At 62.3% G+C, this 21,124-nt stretch overlaps 6 protein-coding genes across 6 annotated transcripts; all 6 read right to left on the bottom strand.

Annotated features, from left to right (window-relative positions):
- Positions 1 to 436: 436 nt before the first annotated feature.
- LSCM1_04829 (uncharacterized protein) lies at positions 437 to 3,331 on the bottom strand (the record flags this gene model as incomplete). Its single annotated transcript, XM_067322317.1, has 1 exon — positions 437 to 3,331. The coding sequence occupies one exon, from the start codon at positions 3,329 to 3,331 to the stop codon at positions 437 to 439; it is 2,895 nt and encodes a 964-aa protein (XP_067180090.1).
- Positions 3,332 to 4,515: 1,184 nt separating this feature from the next.
- On the bottom strand, positions 4,516 to 5,262 carry LSCM1_04828 (uncharacterized protein; the record flags this gene model as incomplete). Its single annotated transcript, XM_067322316.1, has 1 exon — positions 4,516 to 5,262. One exon carries the CDS (start codon positions 5,260 to 5,262, stop codon positions 4,516 to 4,518), a length of 747 nt encoding a protein of 248 aa, XP_067180089.1.
- A 2,617-nt stretch (positions 5,263 to 7,879) lies between these two features.
- On the bottom strand, positions 7,880 to 10,012 carry LSCM1_04827 (uncharacterized protein; the record flags this gene model as incomplete). Its single annotated transcript, XM_067322315.1, has 1 exon — positions 7,880 to 10,012. The coding sequence occupies one exon, from the start codon at positions 10,010 to 10,012 to the stop codon at positions 7,880 to 7,882; it is 2,133 nt and encodes a 710-aa protein (XP_067180088.1).
- Positions 10,013 to 11,552: 1,540 nt separating this feature from the next.
- LSCM1_04826 (uncharacterized protein) lies at positions 11,553 to 12,071 on the bottom strand (the record flags this gene model as incomplete). The annotated part of the gene is made up of 1 exon (XM_067322314.1): positions 11,553 to 12,071. One exon carries the CDS (start codon positions 12,069 to 12,071, stop codon positions 11,553 to 11,555), a length of 519 nt encoding a protein of 172 aa, XP_067180087.1.
- Positions 12,072 to 13,132: 1,061 nt separating this feature from the next.
- LSCM1_04825 (uncharacterized protein) lies at positions 13,133 to 13,561 on the bottom strand (the record flags this gene model as incomplete). The annotated part of the gene is made up of 1 exon (XM_067322313.1): positions 13,133 to 13,561. One exon carries the CDS (start codon positions 13,559 to 13,561, stop codon positions 13,133 to 13,135), a length of 429 nt encoding a protein of 142 aa, XP_067180086.1.
- Positions 13,562 to 14,239: 678 nt separating this feature from the next.
- Positions 14,240 to 19,765, bottom strand: LSCM1_04824 (uncharacterized protein; the record flags this gene model as incomplete). The annotated part of the gene is made up of 1 exon (XM_067322312.1): positions 14,240 to 19,765. One exon carries the CDS (start codon positions 19,763 to 19,765, stop codon positions 14,240 to 14,242), a length of 5,526 nt encoding a protein of 1,841 aa, XP_067180085.1.
- Between the last annotated feature and the right edge of the window lie 1,359 nt (positions 19,766 to 21,124).

Genomic DNA, 21,124 nt, shown 5'->3' with positions numbered 1-21,124 from the left:
GGGCGCGCTTCATGCTTGCGCTCCGCGCCCCGCGACACACTCTCACTAACACACGAGCCGGTGAGTCACCGCCGCCTATACAAGAGGCATCTCTTAGTAGGTCCGCCTCTCGTTCGACTGCGGTGGTGCCCTTGCGCTAATGAACGTCTGCAGCTCAGCGAGCGCGCTATTTTGTGGCGGTGCTCCGTCCCCCGCCGCCTAGAATTCGCTGTGCTTTCGTTTTACGGCGTTCAGGGCACACACACACACGCGAAACAACATCTGCCCGTTCTGCATAAAGGCATGCCCGAGTCGCCCCCTTCCTTTAAAGCGCACCCGTGCACAATTTAACTCGGTGCGCCATACAGAAACGCAGCGACTGCGCCCCAAAAACGTCAGATTTGCCGTCTTCGCACTCCGTACATCCATCATGCACAACATCTTGCCCGGCGCCATGTCACTGCGCCTCTTGCTTCACGCGCGCCTGTGCCGTGTGTGGCTCCTCCACCGTACCCTCGTGCACCCCAGCTTCCTCTCCCACTAGCGGGTCCGCATCCGCCTGCTCGTCGTCACCACTGCGACGGGGCCGCTTTTTCCCGAGTTGCTCTTCCTCTGACAGCGCCCCCGACGACGGCGAGCTTCGGTGCTCCTCGTCGCCAACGACACGCTCGTGGCCAAGAGCGTCCTCCTCGCCCCCAATCAGCGCTGCCCCGCCGTCCGTGGTCTCAACTGTCTCGGCCATGGCGGCCTCTATTGCCGCAATGGGCGCCGCCACCGCCGTTGCGGGCGTCATCGTCAGCGTTGGAGTGTCGGTGATGGACGCGTATGTGTTCGTCAGCATGGCTCCAGGTGTCATGTCAGGCAGGTCGTTATCCTTGAAGAAGCGTGAGCGGCCAACACCGCCAGGGCGGTAGTCCGCCTCGAGCTGGTCAACGAGCGCCAACACGCTCTCCTTGCCTCGTACGTAGTCTGTCGGCAGCAGCTGATCATAAGCGTCACGGTGCAACAGGTACGTCCACAGAGTCAGGCTAGTGCGACGCAGCTCCTGCAGGTACCCGCGCTCGTCCTGACGGCATCGGGCGCAGTCCTCACTGCGGTGGTGGTACGAGTCGCAGAAGACACACACCTCAGGGAAACGGGCGGCTCGGAACTGGCGAAGGTGCTGCAGAAGGTCGGTGGAGTTGCTGAAGAGCAGGAAGCTCTGCACTGTGTCTGTCGCGTAGCGTGCCGCAGCGAGTGGGATGCGGGCGTCGTCCATCTCGCGGATGGCTTTCATGAAGGCCGTGGGGAGTAGATGGGTGCCGCGCCCGTAGAGGTCCATGGCATCGAGCAGCTCGCCGTGCGCGACGTCCTCTGTTGAGTACCGGCGAATACATTGCCGGAGCTTGTGGGGATCGAGGCGCACGTCAATAGGCCGTAGAGACTCTCGGCTCAGGGCGCGGTAGGCGCGGCGCTCGCAGTTGCGCAGGCTGTGCCCAGTCACATTGCATTGAGGGCACACAGCGACGCGCCGCTCGTGGATGAGTTTCACCGCCAGTTGCAGCTCGGCCTTACGGAAGTCCTTCGCAGGTCGGTCGTCCCTGTCAATGCGCTCCATCGCGGCCGCCAGTCGGTACGCCTCCGCCGGGTATTTCATGAAGAGGCACTCGTTGTCCTCTAGCACGCGCCGCGCCACCTGCAGGTCCCACTCCTCGATAAGAGGCTTTGTTGCGCTGTTGCCGGTGCTGTAGCGGCGATGCTCAGCCTCTTCGTCTTCGCGAACGAGAGGACAGGTTACCGCTGTGTGGAACGGCTCGAGGCACACGCGGCACAGGTTGTCCTTGAGTGGGGCCAGCGCCTCCACATCCTCCGGTACTCGCGCGTACGTGGCAGGGTTGAAGCTCGCGGCGAGGGAGCCGTCCACCAGACAGAAGAAAAAAGATATCGTTGCCTGCGCCTCGTCAAGGCTATGGCGAGTGCGTCTGCAGACGTCGCGGCGACGGAAGCACATGTCGAGCACCTCTACCGCGCCCACCAGCTGCTCCCACTCCTGGAAGCGACGCGAGCTCTGGAAGAGGCTGCATATTTTTTTCATGCACGGGCTCAGCGCCTCATCGTGCGGCTTCGCAAAGACCGTCTTGGAGGGCAGCAGCTGATAGGAGGCGTGCCGCCACAAGGCGTGCCGCTCGCGTGGGCCCGTTACGGCACCGCGCACTGTGTCGAAGGCGGCGAGCAACTCCTCGTAGGGCTTCTCGTCGCGGATGAGCTTCGTGATGGTGTCCAGCGCCTCCGGCACGCGCAGTGGCAGCCGAAGATTCGATGCGTAGAGGACGCGGGCTGACTGCACGTAGGTCAAATCCGGAAGCGCCGCGCCGCCGGTGGCGGTGGCGACCAGCGCACGATGGGTCTTCATGGCGCTCTCATCGCTCGGGGAGCGCCAGAAGGGTATCTCGCACGGGCAACGGGCATCCGTGTGCTCCCACGAATCACACCCGGCACATCCGCCGCGCTTCTGGTGCATTGTCTTGAGCCACTGAAGCACTGTCGGGTGCATCGCCGGGTCCAGCTGGCGCAGCTCTGACTCTGTCTTCGGCAGCACGTAGGTCGGTGCCCGCACCGTATTGTTGTTCTCGCGCGGAATCACTGTCATTGGCCATCCATAGTTACGCAGCAGCTCGAGTGCAATGCTCGGCCGCGGTGCTGTACGGCGCAGCCGCCACAGGCTCTCCCGATACCCGTCTGGCACGACTAGCACATCTTCGGCCACGGGGGGCAGAAGGTTGCCGGTCGCCTCGACGCGCTTGACCATATCCTTCAGTGACTGGTACACGTCTGGGCGCCACACAGACTTCCACACGGCGAGGTACCTGCGGTAGCGCCGGCTCATCATGGCCACCGCGTTCGCGTCGACATTGTGAGCACTGAAGCCGTTGATCAGCGACGCCGGAACAACTTTGTCGTAATGGAGAACGGCCTCGGCGCTGCTGTGGAGCCCGTCTTCCTGAATGCTGCGCACCGACGTGAACCAGCGATAGCCGACGAGGTACGGCAGGAGGGAGGCGAGATGGTCGCCAAGCGATGTGCGGAATACCTCGCTCTTCGAGTCACCGCACTCAGCGACCACGGCGGTCAGCACGCTCCACGCCCCGGCGCGGTCCTCGTTCACGGACTGGTCGAGCGTGTCATCTGCGCTGTCGACGACACGCCAGACAAGCGCGCGGGCGACCTCGCGAGGGTGGGCGGCTGCGTGCTGCTTTGCAAAGCGGATCGCATTTCCCTGCTCCGTGCTCAGCACTGTGGGGTCGACCAACGGCGCCGAGAGCTGCACGCAGCAGCGGTGCAAAAGTTGCTCATCTAAGCCGCCCGTCAGCATACCCAGGGGTGGGGGTGGGAGGAGTGTGTGTGTGTGTGTGTCTGTGTGTGTTTCACCGTATCCTTCGTTGAGACAACAGAGAGTGGCCCAATCGCTTCTTAACGCAAAGGCGCAAGCACAGACGCAATGTGCAGCCGTGCCAACAGCGTCTCTCGCCGCGTCACCGAGAGAGCACCAAGTAGAGAGAGAGGGTGAAAACAGGAACGCGTGCTCGTCTCCGGGTAGGCTTGGGCCGCCTTCCCGCTCGTTGGAACTTGAGAGGGGAAGTAAAAACAACACAAAGGGCACGCCCCTCACTGTTTATCTATTGATACTGAGCCGAGCGAGAGGGAGAGAAAGGGAAGGGGAGGGGGGCGAGGAGAGGCGCGTTGCAGACGAGCTAAGTGGATGAGCGGGGAGTGGGGAGGGAGCCCGAGTCTTCAGCTGTCGGGGATCCTTGTAGACCGCAACGGGGCAGACGCAGGAGAGGGAGGGTGCTGGGTGAAGGCCGCAGAAGGCGCTGTGATGAGTGTGCTTCTGTGTCAGGGCAGACGGTCTACATGCACTGAGCTACAACACCTGTAGCCCACCCCAAATCAAACACGCACGCGGGCCACATGCGGCTACACACACGCACATCTATCGAGTGTGATGTAGGTATGCCCTCCTGATGCTGCAGCTGCCTCTTCTGCTGTCTCCTTCAGTGCCTCTTCTTCACGGAGGGAGTGGGGGTGGGTGGGGGGCTGCCCAATGTCGTGTGAGTGCCTCTGCCATATGAACGACCGAGTGTTGAGTCGCCAACTCGAACTGCCTCTTCTCTTCTTCTATGACCACGGAAAAGCACCGACGCATGCGCAAGCGAACACAGACACGCACAGTGACTCATCTATAGTGCATCGTGCCTGGCAGGGCACCGTCACGGGAGGCTTCGCAGCACACAGTAGGGCACATACAGATGCGATGAGTCGTCATCGCCCTCCTGCTTAGTAGCCATAGTGCTGGTGGGAGGAGTCGTGGTACCTTACATGCATGCACAGGTGCCAGTGACCGAGCAGACAGGCGCACACGATCAATGCGTAAAGTGCCACAAGTGCCACGCCCTCCAGCCACCGCACGCGGTTGGACGACATCACCTGCGCCACCACCAGCGATGCGACGAAGCAGCAGCAGACTAGGAAGGGGTGAAAGGACAGCTCCAGGGGCGCCTACAGTATTAGCCAGCCTGCCAGCACCAGAGCTGGCAGAACAAACATGTACAGATGCACGATGGACGTGAAGGCGATGCCGGCGGCGATGTCGGGTCTGCCGGCCTGCGACAAGAGTACCGACGCCGCCGCACCGCCAGCTTCAAAGACGCACGGGAGAAGGACGGCCAATGTGAAGGAAAGTGGGAGAGACGTCGTTGTCTTAGTGGCGGGCAGCGTCGCGACGAGCACCCAGCACAGTGTCGCCAACGTCGCCAGACAAGCCAGGGCCCTCGTCACGGCAAAGCGCTTCGAGTAGCGACTCCCGAGGTCTACCTCCCGCGTGCTGCGCAGCCGGTCGTGGTACTGCAGCGCGTAGACCAGGCTCGATGGGGCGTTGGGGTTGTCGGAGGAGACGTAATAGTTGCTGTTGGACCGCACCACCTTCCACACATAGAGAGCGTACACAGCCAAGACGCAGAGTGCCAGGCTGCGGGAGACGAAGAGCATTCTGCGCGTCCGCTGCTCTTCGACTTGCTTGACTGGCGTGCCCTGACGAAGCTGACCTACTGCGTTGGGCCCAAGGACCGTCGCGCCGTACACTGTTGGCGAAAGAAAGACGACCGTTGAGAAGACCAAACCGCTGGCGCTAAAGGCGGTCCAGGAGGAGATGCCGAGGTCGACGGAGGCGCCGTCCGTCAGCGGTGCGGCTATGATGGAGGAGCCTAGGACACCGAGCAGGTTCATCAGGACGCACCCGAGCAGCATCGGCGTCACTCAGCACAGTGATCGCTTCGTGTACAGCATCGCGAAGAGAGAACGCCAACTCTGCCGCGTGCTCGGCGACAAGGTTGACGGCGATGCCGAGAGAGAGGCTGTCGTGGCGCACCGCCAGATCCTTGGCGTACTCGATGAGAAGCGTGTTGGTGGGCAGGAGAAGCAGCAGCGCGCACGCAAACATAGCGCTCCCAGCCGCGCTAGACACGGGTATCAGCAGCGAACTCGCGTTAGAGGCATCAGCTGTAGATGCGCTCGATGGGGCTAGAGCGAGTATCAGCATCAGCGGCACCCACAGCAGAAGACTCTTGACGTAGGGGGCGTAGTGGAACGACTGCGCCAGCTGCTGCATTCCTGTTCGGTGCGCGTCGTGCGGGTCCTCGTGGGAAGTCGTCGACGCCAGGGTTGCCCATCTGCGCCGGCACGTCCACGCTGCTGCCGCGGTAGAGGGAGTCGCCGAAGATGGATGCGGCGACCGCGTTGCCGCCACCACCTCCAGTGCCATAGTCCGGGACGAACGTACCACCGGAGCTGGGCATCAAGCCGCTTATCCGCCTGTGAGCGAGACGTGGTCGCAGCAGAACACTGAGCGTGGAAGAGGTGGGGGGAGGGTCTCGAGGGCTGGTGATGGCGGAAAGGGCGGAGGTGGTGCGGGCCCTTTACAGATGGGAGAGGGAGTAGGGGGAGAAGAGTGATAGGTGGCTTTGATATGTGTGCGGAGCACGGAGCCGACCAGGGGTGTGCCGCCGTCGAACGAGGGGAGGGAGGGAAGAAAACGCCGAGACAACAACCCAGACGAGCCAAACACCCTCACATACACACACGAGCTGATCGGCCCCGCAGGTAAAGAGGCGCCGCCTGCTTCCTGACTGATGGCTTCCTTGGGGGATGTTCAGCTGGCGTCTCCCCACTCTCTGCCTCACGACGTCAGCCGAACGCCGCTCGGCCCCCCGCCCTGCCCACACAGCCCCTCCCCCACATGGCGCGGTGCGACGCGGTTGCGGAGACACGCTCGCTAAAGCAGCACACAGGCTCGGCCATCTCGACGCGGCCTCTGCTTCCAAGCTCCGCGCACATCCGCGCCGCGGGTCGCCTCACAGCCGCACCCATCGTGGTGCCCGATCGCCTCGTGGAGCAGGGCTCCCATGGTGTGGCGCGGGCGCCCCCAAGCCAGTGGGGGAGGGGCTGTGTGGGCAGGGCGGGGGCGCATTGGTGTGACGTGGGACCTTTGCCCATCATGTGAGTGATATAGGCGTGCCCACTGCCGCAGGTGCCTGACCGTGTCGCCACCCGAGGTGGCTCGGCAGAGGCGCTGGATGAAGGGGAGAGAGGGGCTGCTTGACGTCGGCGGCCCTCTCGCCCCGAGATTGCTGGGCCCCATCAGATGCCACGCGCGCACTGAGAGGTGTGCCTGCGTCTTAGTGGGAAGGGAGGAGGGGGGGCGGAGATCGGATTGAGCCCAGAAGTTAACATGAGTTTCAGAGGTTTTGGGAAAGCAACAGCAGAGCCAACCTCCTCCTTCCACATAAGATGACGAAGAATTGCTCGTCGTGAGGGCAGACAGGCATGCGCACGCACGTGGCTGGTAAGGCGCGATATCGTCACGCGACCTCCTCCGCCGATAGGAGGGAGAATCGAGCTGCACGCCATCTCCAGCAGTGAGACGGCTGCCATTCACCCTTGCGCCCCTTGCGTCACACTTGTAGTGACGGTGGGGAGATGATGCACGAGAGTCGCCACAGCGCGCTTTCCGTGAAGGAGACAGTACATGCCCCCAATACACACCTCTTTCTTCCCTCTTACAGCATCGATTCACTTCTTTCGCTTCTGAGTCGCTCACGCTGCCGCGCATCATCGACATGTGCAGACGACGACAACGACAACGTCAACACACACACAAAAAAAAAACAGCGAAAGGGGGCGGAGGCTAATGTTCTCGATTACATGTGAGGTGACGGGCTCACAGACAGACACCGACGTTCGTGTGTGTGTGGTACTTCTCTCCGGCAGCCCTCTCCCCCCTTCTTGCCTGCTCCCTTTTATTCCACGGCCACGACATTCTCCCTCGAAGCGCAGCATAGGTCACTAAGTTCTGCAGCTGCAGCAGTGCCCTCCTCCTCCCCCCTCTCTCATTTCCACTTGCCCACCACATAAAAGAGAGGCGACAGCTTCTGCGGTGCACCACCATCCGCAGCCGAGAGAAGCAGATGAGGCAGAGGAGTGTAGGCGGAACCGGTGGCCACACCGCGGCATAGACAGAGGGCGATACGCCGCAGTTGTGCACCCGATATGGAAGTGGAGCTGCCTAGAAACAGCTGAACGAATGATTGCTATACATGTGGAGCTGTCCGCGGGCAGCTCAGCGCCCCTGCGAGTGCACCCCGCCATGGGGGAGGGGGCGTAGTGGGTGGTGGTGTGCGATGCGAACGCACGTGGCCGTCGCTTTGCCTTCATTTTTGGCCGCTCCCTAAGCGCGACACGACGGCTCCTCCTCCTTCCCCCCACGCCACGCCACGCGCCACACGTTGGCTTCTCCAGCCAGTGGACGCGGCGAGGGCCAGACGCTCTCCCTCAAAGCGCATTCTCTCCCACCGCTGAGCGACGCCTCTCACGCCAGGCGCGGTGCCCTGAGAGCGGCGGCCGCCTGCAGCTCGACGCGACGAGCGCGGATGGCGAGTTCAACATGCACCGCCGCTTGTATCGAAGGCAGGTGCACAACGCCACCCATCTTGTGCTCACCACAAGGTCCGCTGCTACCATCCGTGAGGATAGTGTACGGGGAGGGCAGCATGCAGCGTTGGGAGAGGGCAATGACTTCGTGTGCATCACTCTCGTTGGTGGCATGAAAGGTTTGCGTCAGGTGGGCGATGCGGGCCGCCGCCGCAGCGGTCATCAACATTAAGGACGCCGTTGCAGATTCCCCGTCGGCGGCGTCCGACGGCAGTGACGGCCGGACGGCGGAGGAGGCGGTATACTCCAACCGCATCTCCCCTACCCGCCCAAAGAGGCGCACCGTCAGCTGCGAGTCCGCGGAGCTGAGGAGACCGTAGAGCACTCGCTGCGTTCCGAGAGGGATGCATGCGCTACTCTCCCCGTCAGCGTCAGCAGCCAAGCGCAAAGGCGACGGCGCCGCCGCCGCTGCTGCAGTCGATGCCGCCGAGACGCCACCTTCCGTTACCTCCCACTTTGTGCGGAGATCGACTAAACACGGAACAGCCGCGGCAGAGACGGCAGCCTGAACGGCCTCGTCTACAGCACCTTCACCCACTTCGCCGGTACTCGACACCGCTGCTGACACAAAGAGGCCACCAGAGGCCTCGGCAAGCGCCTCGAGCACCGCTGCATCGGCTGCGGGTGAGAGGGCGACTGCGTGCACTCGGCAGGCTCTACGCGCGTTGCCTACTTCGCAGGCCATCGCGACGGAGTCCGCGTCGGTCTGCTGCCTTCCGCCGTCGGACAAGACGATGATGTTGCGCACGTAACCAGCTGGAATGCTCGTGGCGATACCGCGCCCCGTGATAATGTCGTGCAGGACGGAGGGCAGGTGGGGGGAGAGAGTGACGGAACCCGCTGGGGACAGCTGCGCGCCCTCTTCCTTCATGAAAGCCAGCAGGGACTCGTGCGGCACCTCTGAGGGCTGGAGAGAGCCGTCCGGCAACAGCGACACCGCCCCGCCGCGTTGGACGTCGCGGCACAGGACCACATTAACGAGGCTCTCCGTTCCCTTCAGCGATTGAATCGCCGACATGACCGACGCCGCTGCTTTCGCCCCCGCCGCGGCGCTGTGCGCGTCCACCACGAAGATGATATCTGCATTGATAGGCAAGTCGCTGAGGGACGGGGCGATGGTGAGCACCATCGCAGCAGCGGCCCCAGCAGTGGAGTCGCTGAGCGCAGAGATGGGTGGTGGCAATACGGCAATGGCGTGCAGGCGCAGCGGCTCTGACGTTGCTGCAACAGGTGCGCGCACACAGAGCGGCATCCGCATGCACGCCTTCATTGGGAGGTCATCATGGAAGGTGAGCTGGAAGCACGCGTCGCCTATGTAGTGGACGCTCACGTTGGAGCTGGCGCTGCCCATCTCCGGAACGACCTTGGCTCCCTTCTCGAGCGTCACGACACCTCGGAGCGGAAAAAGCAGCTGCGCGTCAACGCAGACGCGCGTGGAGCCTCTTTTCTGGGTGAGGTGCCTCAGCCGACTGCGCGCGTCGAGGAATTTTGTGTACATTCGCTGCACATCCGGTGGCCGCTGCACCACCGGGATCAACGAGGCGGGCAGCGTGAACGCAACCTCGCTCGTGCGATGCGTTGCCGAGATGGGGACGTGGTACACGGCCTTCATCAAGATGGACTCGCCAGGATTCACCCCCCACGGCACGCCCTGCGTCGCTACGGCGTCGACAGCCGCGTCTGCGAGCGGCTTGGCGAACAGTGCGCCCCCTGCCTCGACCGAGTGCAGTGAGCGCAGCGGCGCATACGAGTGTGCGCTGATCTCACTCCCGGGACCCCGCAGCAAGGTGCGTTGCAGCTGATACGACGGCGGTGTCGGATAGGCGGCGATGACTCTCACCACTTTGTTGGTCTCATTGACATATTCCAGCGAGAGGGTTACCTGCGCGGTGTAGCCGTAGAGGCTCACATGCACGTCGGCGGCATAGAGAGAAAGGGGCCTGTACGTGTTGGCGAGCAGGATTCCCCGCTCTTGTGTCGGGAAGCTGCAGAAGGTGGCGCTCGCATCCATCGCTGACGTGCAGGCACACCGTCTCTAAGGAAGGCGTGATGTGCCAGAGAGGAAGAGGGCGCGGGTACAACTGCCCCCTCCCTTAGAATGTGTGCTCTGGAGCGTGGCGCAGTGGGCCGAGGAGGGGGCAGGGGCAGCAGATCGCACAAGATGTACACACACACACACCTACTCACGCGTGTGTTCACATGAAAGCGTGAAACCGGAGGTAGGGAGCAGGCGGAAGGAGGGTAGAAGTGCAGTGTGCGCCAGAGGTGCTACCTTTGTGTGAAGATGAGGGCGAGGCAAAAAGAAGCCGCAAGACACATGCAGAAGAGCGGCTCTCCGCGGCACACAGTCCAGCACGTGCACACACAAGGGCGTGTGTGTGTGTGTGTGCAGTGTAGTGAGGTGGAGAGGAGGGGGGTGGGGAGAGCGGAGGGGGGAGAGAATTGTAGTCATCTGGACTGACACACCCGCGTCGTCCTCTTCACGCGGCCATCGGAGGCGTCTGGTGCCACTGCCCGTGCGCCCTCTTCTGAGGGGGAAGAGGGGCAGAGAGAGGCTGAACCTCGCTGCTCAGACGCGAGCAGGTGACATGATGCGTACCCATAGTTTCAAACGCACGGGAGACAGCGCGCGTGGTGCGGTGGCCGGTGAGTAAGGCGAGCGCGAGAAAGAGAAGTGCGGGCTTGTTGCGCGACGAAACGCACGAGTGCCATCTGTCATGAACAACGCTTTAACATATGGCGTGCCCGGCCTGAGCGGACTCTCCCTTCCGCCTTCTCTCCCCCGAAAAAGGAGGGCGAAGACGAGCAGCCAATATACGAAGAAAAGAGCCCAGATGACTGCGAGGTCGGAGGCACGGAGAGGTGGGGAGTGAGAGGGAAGGGTGGTGATGGTGGTCGTCGTCGTGCATCGATCCAGGGTTCACACGGGGCCTTCGGCGCTCGTGTGCCAGTTCGCGGTCCCCCTCCCCCTCTCTGCCTCCCTCTTCACAACAACACGTCGAGAGAGGTTGACACACACACACAAACACATAAACGCGTACAGTCTGCAGCCGTAGCTGATCACGCCTATGCAACGAGGATAGAACGACGGAGAGGATTGGCTCTCACGTCAAGGTGGCAACTCAGCACGAGTCGTCGACCTCCTTTTCCACGCGGCTTCCCCTCCCTCCCCCTTCCTCAGAGCACACGAGTGTTGGCGAGAGCGGGGACGTCAAGGGAGGGGGTGAGGGGGGGCCGCTGTGGCAGGAGACATGACGGGAGGAGCGATACGGATGAAGAAAAGTCATGCAGAAGAGCATAAAGGCGTCGAGGGATGGCAGCCCGAGGCGATGGCTGGACTTGGCATTGCCACTGAAGCGCGCGTAGTGCTGCGCTCATCTACCCCTTGCCTTCTGGCGCGTGCGAGGGCGTGAGCGCACGTACACTCTCGACCGCGGCCCTCCATTCTGTTATCCTCGCAGCAGTCCCTCCTCTCTCCCCTACAGACGGCGTTGATTGCGTCTCTCTGTCTGTCCCGACCGCCTCCTCTGCTCTCCCTCTTCCGCTTTCCATTACTTGTGGAGGCGCATGCGACGCTGGCGGCTCTCCTCGTTCTTCTGCGCAACCAACCACAGCAGGGCCGCTGTCAGCGTCGGTGAAAGGATGTAGCTGGCGCGGGGGTCGCTGTGGCGGAAGATGTACGCCATCAAGCACGTGCTCACCCCAAAAAAGACGCTGTTCAGGAAGAAGAGGCTATACCCCACCGCTACCTGCAGGCGCAGACGGCGCAGCGCCTTGGCCTTCTCTCCCGAGACCTCGGCGAAGTGGCGCTGCCGTCCCCAGAACTCGCTCTGTACCATCACAACGTACGCCTGACGTAGCATGTACGTCGTAAACCCGGTAATGACGAAGTATAGGACGAGGTTGGGCAGATGACGCCAGTCCAGACCGTTGATAGCGTGAGAGAAGTACACGGACTGGAAGGAGGCAATGAGGGCGACAAGTGCGAGCGACTGCTCTGGGTACTCGAGACGGTTGGCGTTGATACAGGCATCGAGGAGGGCCTCGTCCGTCTGTGTCTTTGGCGACATGCTGATTCACTTTTGCGTAGCTCCCGTTGTCTTTGGTCGGTGGCCAGCAATGCTAAATGGGGCGGGGACGCAGGCAGGGGAGACGGGCTAACGCGTGCGGCTGCTGCTTTCGTGATGGTGTGCGTGATGGTGAGGGAGTACGCGATTATCCTGGTATGCGTGCGTGTGTGTGTGTGTATGATTGGTGGAGCGGGAGATGGGTGAGAGCGGGTGCAGCTGCGGCAACACCAGGTGTGCGCGCGATGAAAGGACACAAAAAGGCATAGGAGATGGTCCACTGATGCGAACAGGAGGGGGCAGAGGACGGCGCGACACGACACGCGGGTCTTGTGCATTGCTAATCGCAGTGAAGAGAGAGAGGGTAGGGTCAGCCTTTTTCTTTTGTGGGTGTGTGGGGGAGGCACGGGTGTTTGTGTGCGCATATAAAGGGGAAGGGGAGGGCATGCCCTCGTCCTCTCGTCCCTCTGCTTCACTTCTTTTCCACCACACCCCCAGCGCTACTACACCACGCGACCGTTTCGGCAGCAAGTCCGAGGGCCAAGCCCATCTGGGCGACATGCACACCTTCCTCCCCACGTAGGCGCGTGCGCTTATCAGGGTGCGTGAGCTTTGATGTGCTTTCCTTCCCCAACTGTACCTGCCCCCTTTTCTTCTGACACCTCCTTGAAGCTTCTCTACTGCCCCCCACCCCTCATTGTCGCTCGAGGCACGTTGAGTCGCCGGGGTGGAGGGGCGGTCTGCCGTCCGTGACTTCCACATCTTCACAAGCGGCGCCGCGAAGAGAGGAAGGGGACGGGGGGGACGATGCGAGCACCTCAGACTATCTGAATGTGCTCCATAGCGCCCATACCGCAATGGAGAAGGGCAGAGCAGCAGCGGCTACACACACACACACACACACTCCTCCGCAGGGACCACGGAATCGCGAGGAGGCGAGAGGAAAGACAACTGTGACGACGGTAACGGTGAAGAGGTATGCGTGGTGCAGGAGTGGGGAGAGAGACCCGCCGTGCCGCTGCACAGGCACAGCTCACCTCCCTTTTCGCTCCCTTACCCGCCTATTACTGAGCCCTCTCGATTGCCTCGCTGTACCGCTTCGCGTCCATGGCGAGCTCCTCCGGCGTTACAGTCGTCGTCTCCCACCCCATTCTCAGCCCTGTCTCCTTATCTCGCTTCGGGATGACGTGGAAGTGGACGTGCGACACCTCCTGGTGCGCGAGAGGTCCGTTGTTCTGGAGGACATTGTACTGCGTGGTACCTTCCGGCCCAGCGACCGCACGACAGGCCTGGGCAAGTAGCACTCCGACAGCCGAGGCGCTTTCCAAGTCCAGCTCGTGCAAAAGCATCGCGTGCTGCTTCGGGATGACGAGCAAGTGCCCCCGCGAGAGGGGGTTGATATCCATGAAGGCGAACGCCTTGGACGACTCGGCGACCTTCGCGCAGGGAATTTCTCCCTTTATGATTCTGCAGAAGATGCAGTTGGCGGCCATCGGGTGTCCTGAGTGGTAGAGAGAAGAATGCGCGTGGGCGAATAGGCAGCTCCGTGAGAGGCTAAAAGGGGGGGGTGAAGACGGAAGCGGACGGCTGCGAATCCTCAATGGAGAGGCGAAAGGTCCAGCCAATGTGCGAAGGCGAAGTGAAAGAGGACCGTAGATTGGAGAGGGACGCATGTGATGTGTGCGTGTGTGTGCGTGTCGGGGGGAAGCGGGAAAGCGAAACATACGAAAGTCAGTAGTCGGCGTTGCCCCTCTGCTGCTGTGCGCGCTCTCGGCCACATGCCCATACTCACACATCGGCAGAGCTTCAGCAGGTGCGCCTTTCCTGCGTGAAAGCCAAGCGCGTAGTGACATGCGGCTATACAATGCAAGTCGCCTCGTACCTCTTACACGGTGAGATATTGTGGTGCATGCCTGCAAGCACGCGCGTCAGCTCGAGCGAGGAAGCGCCACAGGTGAAAAAACGCAAGCCGAGGCAGCACCACTACTCTTCGAGCAAGAAGCCCCGCATCGACACGAGTCTCACCACACCCTCCAAGCTGTAGGCACACACTCCAGAGTAAACTGCAAGAGGAACAGAGCCCGTCCACACCTTCCCTCTCCTTTGCTTAAGCGCGTGGCTGCACGGCTCTCCGCCTTTCTTCATGAGCGGGAGGCGCCGTGTACTTGTCCTCAAAGTGCGTTGATGCGCCGGAAGCGATTGGCGCGCCTCTCATGACGCTCCTGCGCCTCGCTGCCACCGTCGCCGCTGAGGAGGCGCCGACGGGAACGCCGAGACACCCGATCGCGCGTCAGCACCGCTTCGGCTTCCTCTGTGTCGCCCGTCGCTGCGGGTGTCGGCTTCGAATTGGCTGATCCTGCGTTCACCTCGACTGCCTTCGCGCTCTCTGCGCCCCCGCTGTCGGTCGCGTTGGATTTCCTCACGCGCCGCACGCGGCCCTTCCGCTGCTGGTCTTGGGCAAGCTGAAACACATTGCTGACCGCCTCTGCGGCGGTCCATGACTCTCTCTCGCTCTCCTGCATGGTGCGTGGGGTGAGGTGTTCACCCCCGTCCGCGTCGCCGAGGCTGACTGAAGTGGTTGGCAGTGCAAGCGCGCCCGAGCGGCGGCGCATCATCTGACGCTGGCTATCAGTGTTGGCGCCCTTGTCTGAGACGCCTGAAGCGTCATTGCCGTTCTCGAGCAAGTCCTCAGACGCTGACGCACTGCCCGGCTGGCGCGGCTGTTCCGCCATGCGCTTCCCTTCAGTGCCGTGCCGCTGGAGCACTCCTTCTGCCGCCGCGGCTGCGCGAGCACGGCGGAGCTCGTACCCCTCCCTTCGTCGCTCAATGCGCTGCACGATGCGCTCTGCTACAGCGCTGCGTAAGTCAGTGTCCGGAGCACGGCCTCCCTTGGGTGCCGCAGCCGCCGCATTGCGCAGCTGCAACAGAGCCGCACTCGACAGGGATGACTCCTCTAGCTCGGTGTTGATGGCCTCTAGCATGTAGCCCAGCGTGCGCATCGCCGCCTGCACCATGCCGTCGCGTCGCTCGTGTCGCTTGTCGCGTGATAAAAGCGTGAGAGCGATGCCGGAACCGGCCGCGAAGCCTCCCTCGCTGGCGTGTGCAGCAGCGAGTGCCTCACAGATGGAGTTCGCGTAGTCCTCCAAGGAGTGCGTGGCGCTGTCCAGATGTTCCCTAGCCGCCGCAAGCTCCGGCAGTAGCGCATTCTTGTTGGGATTGGCCGTCGCGTGCGCCACGACCGCGTCCACGACGCGCAGGATGGTGGCGGCCTCGGCTTCCAGCAGTGTCAGGCCGTACACCAAGAAGTTGGAGCTGCACTCTACAGAGAGCTCAAAGACGTTCACATCGCTGGTGAAGGACGTGAGGAAGGAGCGCACAAGGTGCGCCACAAGACGCTGTGTTGCGGCGCTACCGAGAATCGGCTGCCGAATCGCGTTGAGCGTCTCGTGTGCGCGAGCGATGCACACAATGGCGTCGGCGATGTACGGGCGGACTGCTGCTGTGGTGTGTGGAGAGACGCGTTGCCAGTCAAAGAGGGGCTGCACAAAGCCCTGCCGCCTCACGAGGTCCGTTATGGGTTGCTGAGCCAGCGCCAAGTACGCGCTCATCATGGCATCGACGGCGAGCTGGCAGTGCTCCTCCACCACCAACAGGAAGACTTGTCTATACTGTTCCTGCTTGCCCTGCAGCATTGCAGCGGCATCCACTGGTACCGCGTTCACCTCCGGCAACTGACGCACCATCACCTCGAAGAAGCAGGGTGCCAACAAGTGCTCCACAACAATCGGCGTCATGGTGGTAGCGAGACACAGAGTGTCGGCCATGCACTCCACCACGCACCGCTCGCGCTCTCCGGGGTGTAGGGTGGCGTCTGTTGTGACGGTGCGGCACTTCAGCTGCAGCATATCCATAAAGGTGAGCAAGAGGTGCGAGAGGAGGGCGAGCACCAGTTCCTCGTGGTCCTGGAGGCTCTCCACCACCAAAGCACTGTGAGATTTGGCGATGCGCTCGGACACAGGGTCCACAACCGTCTCAGCGCCATCTGCGAGAGCGGCAGGCGCGGGGCTCGCTGCCTCTGGGCCGTGCCGCTCCGCACCCGAGTCGCCGCGGAGCCCGTCCCCTCTGGAGGGGTGATCTCCTACACGCTGACGCAGCAGCCGGCGACGACGCGCCGCACCATCGCGTGCGCGGGCGCCAGCGCCGCTTTTTCGGCGCGCCGTGGCCTCTTCGTCGGCGTCGTCGCGCAGGTTCTCCGACTTGACAGCGAACAAGTCCACACTATCGTAGACCTCTGTATCGCGCGCAAAGAAAGGGACGCAGCGGTCCATGACAACGGCCAAGAGATTGAGCAGCTTGTGGACCGCGCTGGAGGAGACGGACTCGCGACTTAGCCGCGAGCGAACCCGCGCGTCGAGCGATGTGTCGGTGTGCCGCTGCAGAAGTGGAAGTGCCGTGAGGTATGCCTTGCTTAGCACGCCGATGCCGTGCAGATAACAGCGCAGAGACGTGGAGCGCAGCCGCTCTAGCTCCTGCAGGAGGTCACCGACTTCCTCCACCTGCGTCTCGGATGTGATAGTGGCGGAGCTGCTAGACTCGCCAATGACAATTTTCAGCCGCAGCACCGCGTCGCTCACGAGGTGCATCATACGCTCCCACTGGCCGAGAATGATTTCGTAGAGAACAGCTGCGTGCAGTTCGATGCGCTCAGAGCGGCTGTAGCGACTCAGGTCACTCACTCGGTACTCTTCCAGAGTGCTCACAAAGCCGTCCGTGACACTCCTATTAATGAAGGTTACGAAGAGGGCCTGCAGCGTGGCTGTTGCGGTGCCGATCATGCGATGAACCGCCTGCACTGAGATGTCACGCAGGCGCTTTGGGGGAGGTGGCTGTTGAGTGGCACTTGCTTCAGCGGCGTCGACTGCTGCGGCGTGGAAAGCATGTGGAAGCGTCGGCACGAAGCGTATGCGCGGCAGCTGCTCGACAGACCCGCATTCAATACCGAGACCTGCAGCTCTCTCATGCACGTCTTTCACAGTCGTATCGCGGTTTGCCGTTCCCATCACGGCCGCTGCGTTCTCGGAGAAGTCGGCGTTGTCATCGGTCTCACCCACGCGGCTTTGCAAGCGTGAGTGTGTGCCAGCGAGGATGGTCGATGGCGAGCGCTGCAGCCCGTCGCCAGCGCCGTCCGCCCCGGCATCACGGGTTCCTGCCGTTGCTAGGGTCGCCGTGCTCCCCAAGAGCTGGGTCAAGATGGCGTGAAGCGACGATTCCGGCTCTGGGGCGAAGTCGAAGACGCCCGAGTGCAGCGTGATCGCGATGCCGCCCCAGTAGGAGCCGACCACGTGCTCAAGCGTCCCCACACACTCGGCGCACAACCGCAGGGCGAAGCTGTTGAGAGCACCTGCCTGCGCCATCACAGCCGACTCGATTTCAGCGCGCGTGAACAGCTGGTTGAGCAGAGAGGTGCTATGCGCGCGGATCTGCAAACAACTCGACACGAGAACGGTGTCCATGTCCGCGGTACCCACCCGCAGCTCGATTTCGGTGGGAAAGGGCGACTCGGGTGTGTTGAAAGCGTCCAGCACCCTCGACATGTAGGAGTCGGGGATGGCGCAGGCAGACTTGCGATTCTCATCTGTCGGACTGCCACCACTGCGGGCCGTGGTGCTGCTGCCAGGTGCGAGAGCGGCATCCTGACCGTCGCCGCTCAGCGGAGCTCCCGCAGAGGATTGCCTCCGGCCGCCACCGGGGCGCGCGTTTATCCATGAGAAGGAGCCCTCCCGGAGAAACGAATCGTTTGCGTTGCCGATGAAGCCGCCGTCGCCGCCGTCGCTGCTGCTGAGGACAGGGGCCGACGAGAGCCTACGCCCGTAAATGCCGTCCCCGCCCAGCAGCCCCGCGGCTATGCCTTCCCCAACGTTCGCCTCTCCAGCTGCTGTGGAGCACAGCTTGCGCTGCAGCTCTTGCTGCCAATTTCGCTCTTTCATGCCCCGTGCTGCGTCTACCTGCGCCTTCCACAGCCACCTACTCGCCTCCCGTAGGAGGCCGGCAGCGCTGGAGTAGAAGAGATACTTCTGCTGGCGCTGCACAATTGATATGAGGAACTCCGCGGGGTGTTGGTAGGCGGTTGTGGCGCGTCGCGCCGCAGTGGCCGAGGTCGCATCACCTGCGTCGGCCTCGGGTACGGTTGCGTCTGGCCAAACGTTGAACGAATTCTCGTCGAGAACACCCATAGATGAGGCGGTGCGGAGGCTCGAGTGTGCTGCCGTCGCGGCAGCAGCGGTGCTGCCACCCTTCGGGCCAACGCCCTCGGCTGTCGACATGCCACTGCACAGCTGCGTGCGCAGCTTGCTCAGCACCTGGTCATGCCGATCTCTTTGACCGAGCGCCTCTTGCAGCACGGCGCAGAAGTGGTGCAGCTTCACCGAGGCGATGCTGGCGTCCATCATCATGGACAAGGTGTCCTCGATAAGCACGGTGTCGGCCGGGTTGGCGTAGATGAGCTCCTCGGCTAGCTGGCTGCAGAGGTACAAAGAGGCGCGGAGGAGGGCCATGGCAAACTTGTAGGCGAACACGCTGCGGCCGACAGCACTGACCTTCTTCGAGGATTCGGCTGTCGCGGCTCCGACTGCAGCAGCTGAAGGGACGCCTTGCCCGGTGACTGGGGTACCACTTTCTCCTGCCGCAGATGACGCCTGCGTGGTCCTTGGCGGCTCCCCGTCGTCTCCCACCAACATCGCGCCATCGATGAGCGAGTACGTCTCCTCGAGGTAAAGCATCGCGCGGCGCAGGTGCAACACGGCCGCTTCGTAGTTTGACACCTGGTCAACGTGGTGCCGCCGTGCGCCGACGTCCTTGAGGCGCACTAGCGGGGTGCCGTACCAAAAATATATCTCCTCCCCGTCCTCAAGTATGTACGCGTCCTCCGCGGCGGTGCGGTCAGCGGGGCTTTCCAGCGTGCCGTGCGCCTTCGCGGTGTCGGTAGCAGTAGGGGAGTCGTTCTCATTGCTACCGCTCTTGATCTCACTGTCTTCCTCACTGCTGCCGTCGTCGTCCTCGTCTGGGGTTGCCTTTTCAGCAGCTTGCCGAGACGCCTCCTTCACCTGGCCGCCCCGACGACTCGGGCCACGATCTTTGTCAGCGCACCCCTCGCGCAACGCCGCGTGGTCGTCGGCAGACGAGCTGGCGGAGTCGTCTACCGCCTCTATTGTCGCTGCGGTCTGCCGCCGGTGTGCAACCTTGGCGCCACAAGAGTCGTAGATTGCGGCAGGGACACTGAGCAAGGTGAAGAACTTGTCCAGCATGTCCTGAGTCTTCCGACTCTTCTGCACCTCCAAAAACGTCTCTGTGATGGGCTGCACGAGTGATTCGCAGCTGGTTGACGCGCTCTTGAAGGAGCTCGCGATGCCTTCGAGGGCCTCGCCGGTGAAGAGCTTCGCATCGGAGTTGTATACGGCGTCCATGGCATCCTTCGAGTCGATGAACACACCAAGGTTATCCCGAATGAGCTGCTTGAGGGCCTCTCCAGTGTCCTCCTCCGCTGCCCTGACCTTGTCGACGAGCTGACCATCGAACGCAGCATGTGAAACATTGGCCAAAACGCGCTGGATGTATTTTTTTGGCTGAAAGGCGCGGCTTGCGAGGTCGAGCTGCGGGTGGCGATGATGGCCGCTCTCTACGAAGAGTCCCTCCTCCATAGTTGCCGCTAAAAGGCGCACACAGTGCGAAAAAAAAATGCAAGCGGCGGCAAAAAAAACGGCCGAAAAGAGGCGCGTATGTGGTAATGGTGATGATGGGAGGTGTGGGGGGGAAGAGGGAGTAAAGTACCCCACGCCGCGCAAGCCAGCTAATGCGCGAGAAATGAGGGCGCGCGCATGTTCAGTGGGCAAGAGAGCACGAGGAGATGAGAGGCGAGGTGTGGAGATCGAGAGCTTCGGAGCGCGGCGCGACAAGCAGGTGCGTGCGTGTGTGTGTGTGTGGGTCGACATGCAGAACATTCTCGTCACCCAGCAGAGACGGTGCCCCCCGAAGAAAAGGGAGTGAGAGGGGAGGGGGAGAGGGGCGAGAGGACGCATAGGGCATAGGGACCCTTATGCGAGTGCAGACTGTGTAGCGGAGTGAGAGGGAAAGAGCATGGGGCGCTGCGCGATTTCGCTTTGGTGGCGGTGACGATCAGTTGTACGACAGGAGCAGTCTAAGCACAACCTCGTTCTTTCACTCTCGTCAGTGTCGGCATCGCAACTTTGCGTGCAGCACGCGCTGCATCAGCACTGGCGTAGCAGCGCATCTCTTCCCCAAACTTCGTTTTCGCCTTTCACTTCATTCTCTGTTGAGGTCAGCAAAGGAGAGGGAGAGGAAATGTTCACAGGCGCGCGCCGACACCGTTACGTCTAAAGCGCACTTGGAGGGCGCGCGCGAAACGCGCAGCGGTACGGTGAGCTGAGGGGAGAGGCGCGCTCGGCAGCGCCCGTATCTTACTGTATGCACTGGCGTTCATATGTTACTGCCGCCTACGAGGTCCGCAGAGGGCGTGTGTGCGAGAGGGCAGCGAGCAGCGAGCAGCGAGCCAAGCTGAGTTTCACCATAGAACACCAACCGAGTCGGCTTACGCCCTCTTCCGCTCCTGCAGCGCCCGCACAGCGAAGAGGCAGTCGATGGCCCATGTCATTGAGCCCAAGTAAGACACACACCGCAGGAGCCCCTGCTACCAATCAGCTGGGGTGAGCGACATGGGCGCCAATCGATGCCATCGGAAAGAGGGGCGATAAAGGGAGGGCGCCATAGACGGGAGTGAGGGGAGAGGATGCACGACGTACTCTTCTCACAGTCTCTGCTGAAAGTCAGAGGAGCCGCAGTCAAGCAGGAGAAAAAAGCGCAACACATCAGCACACGCGACCCCTCCGCCCTACGCGAGGCCCCCATAGAGGTGTGGTGGTGGTGGTGGGGAGGGCTCAGTCGGGAGAAAAGTTCCGGCGTGCCCAACGAGCGGCGGCCCACTCATAAACGCAGCTGACAACGACGCGTAACGGCACAAGCCCATCGTCTATCCACCAGCC

Source organism: Leishmania martiniquensis, chromosome 14, assembly GCF_017916325.1.
Source record: "Leishmania martiniquensis isolate LSCM1 chromosome 14, whole genome shotgun sequence".
NCBI lineage: Eukaryota > Euglenozoa > Kinetoplastea > Trypanosomatida > Trypanosomatidae > Leishmania > Leishmania martiniquensis.
This window is presented reverse-complemented; position numbering and strand designations above follow the sequence as displayed.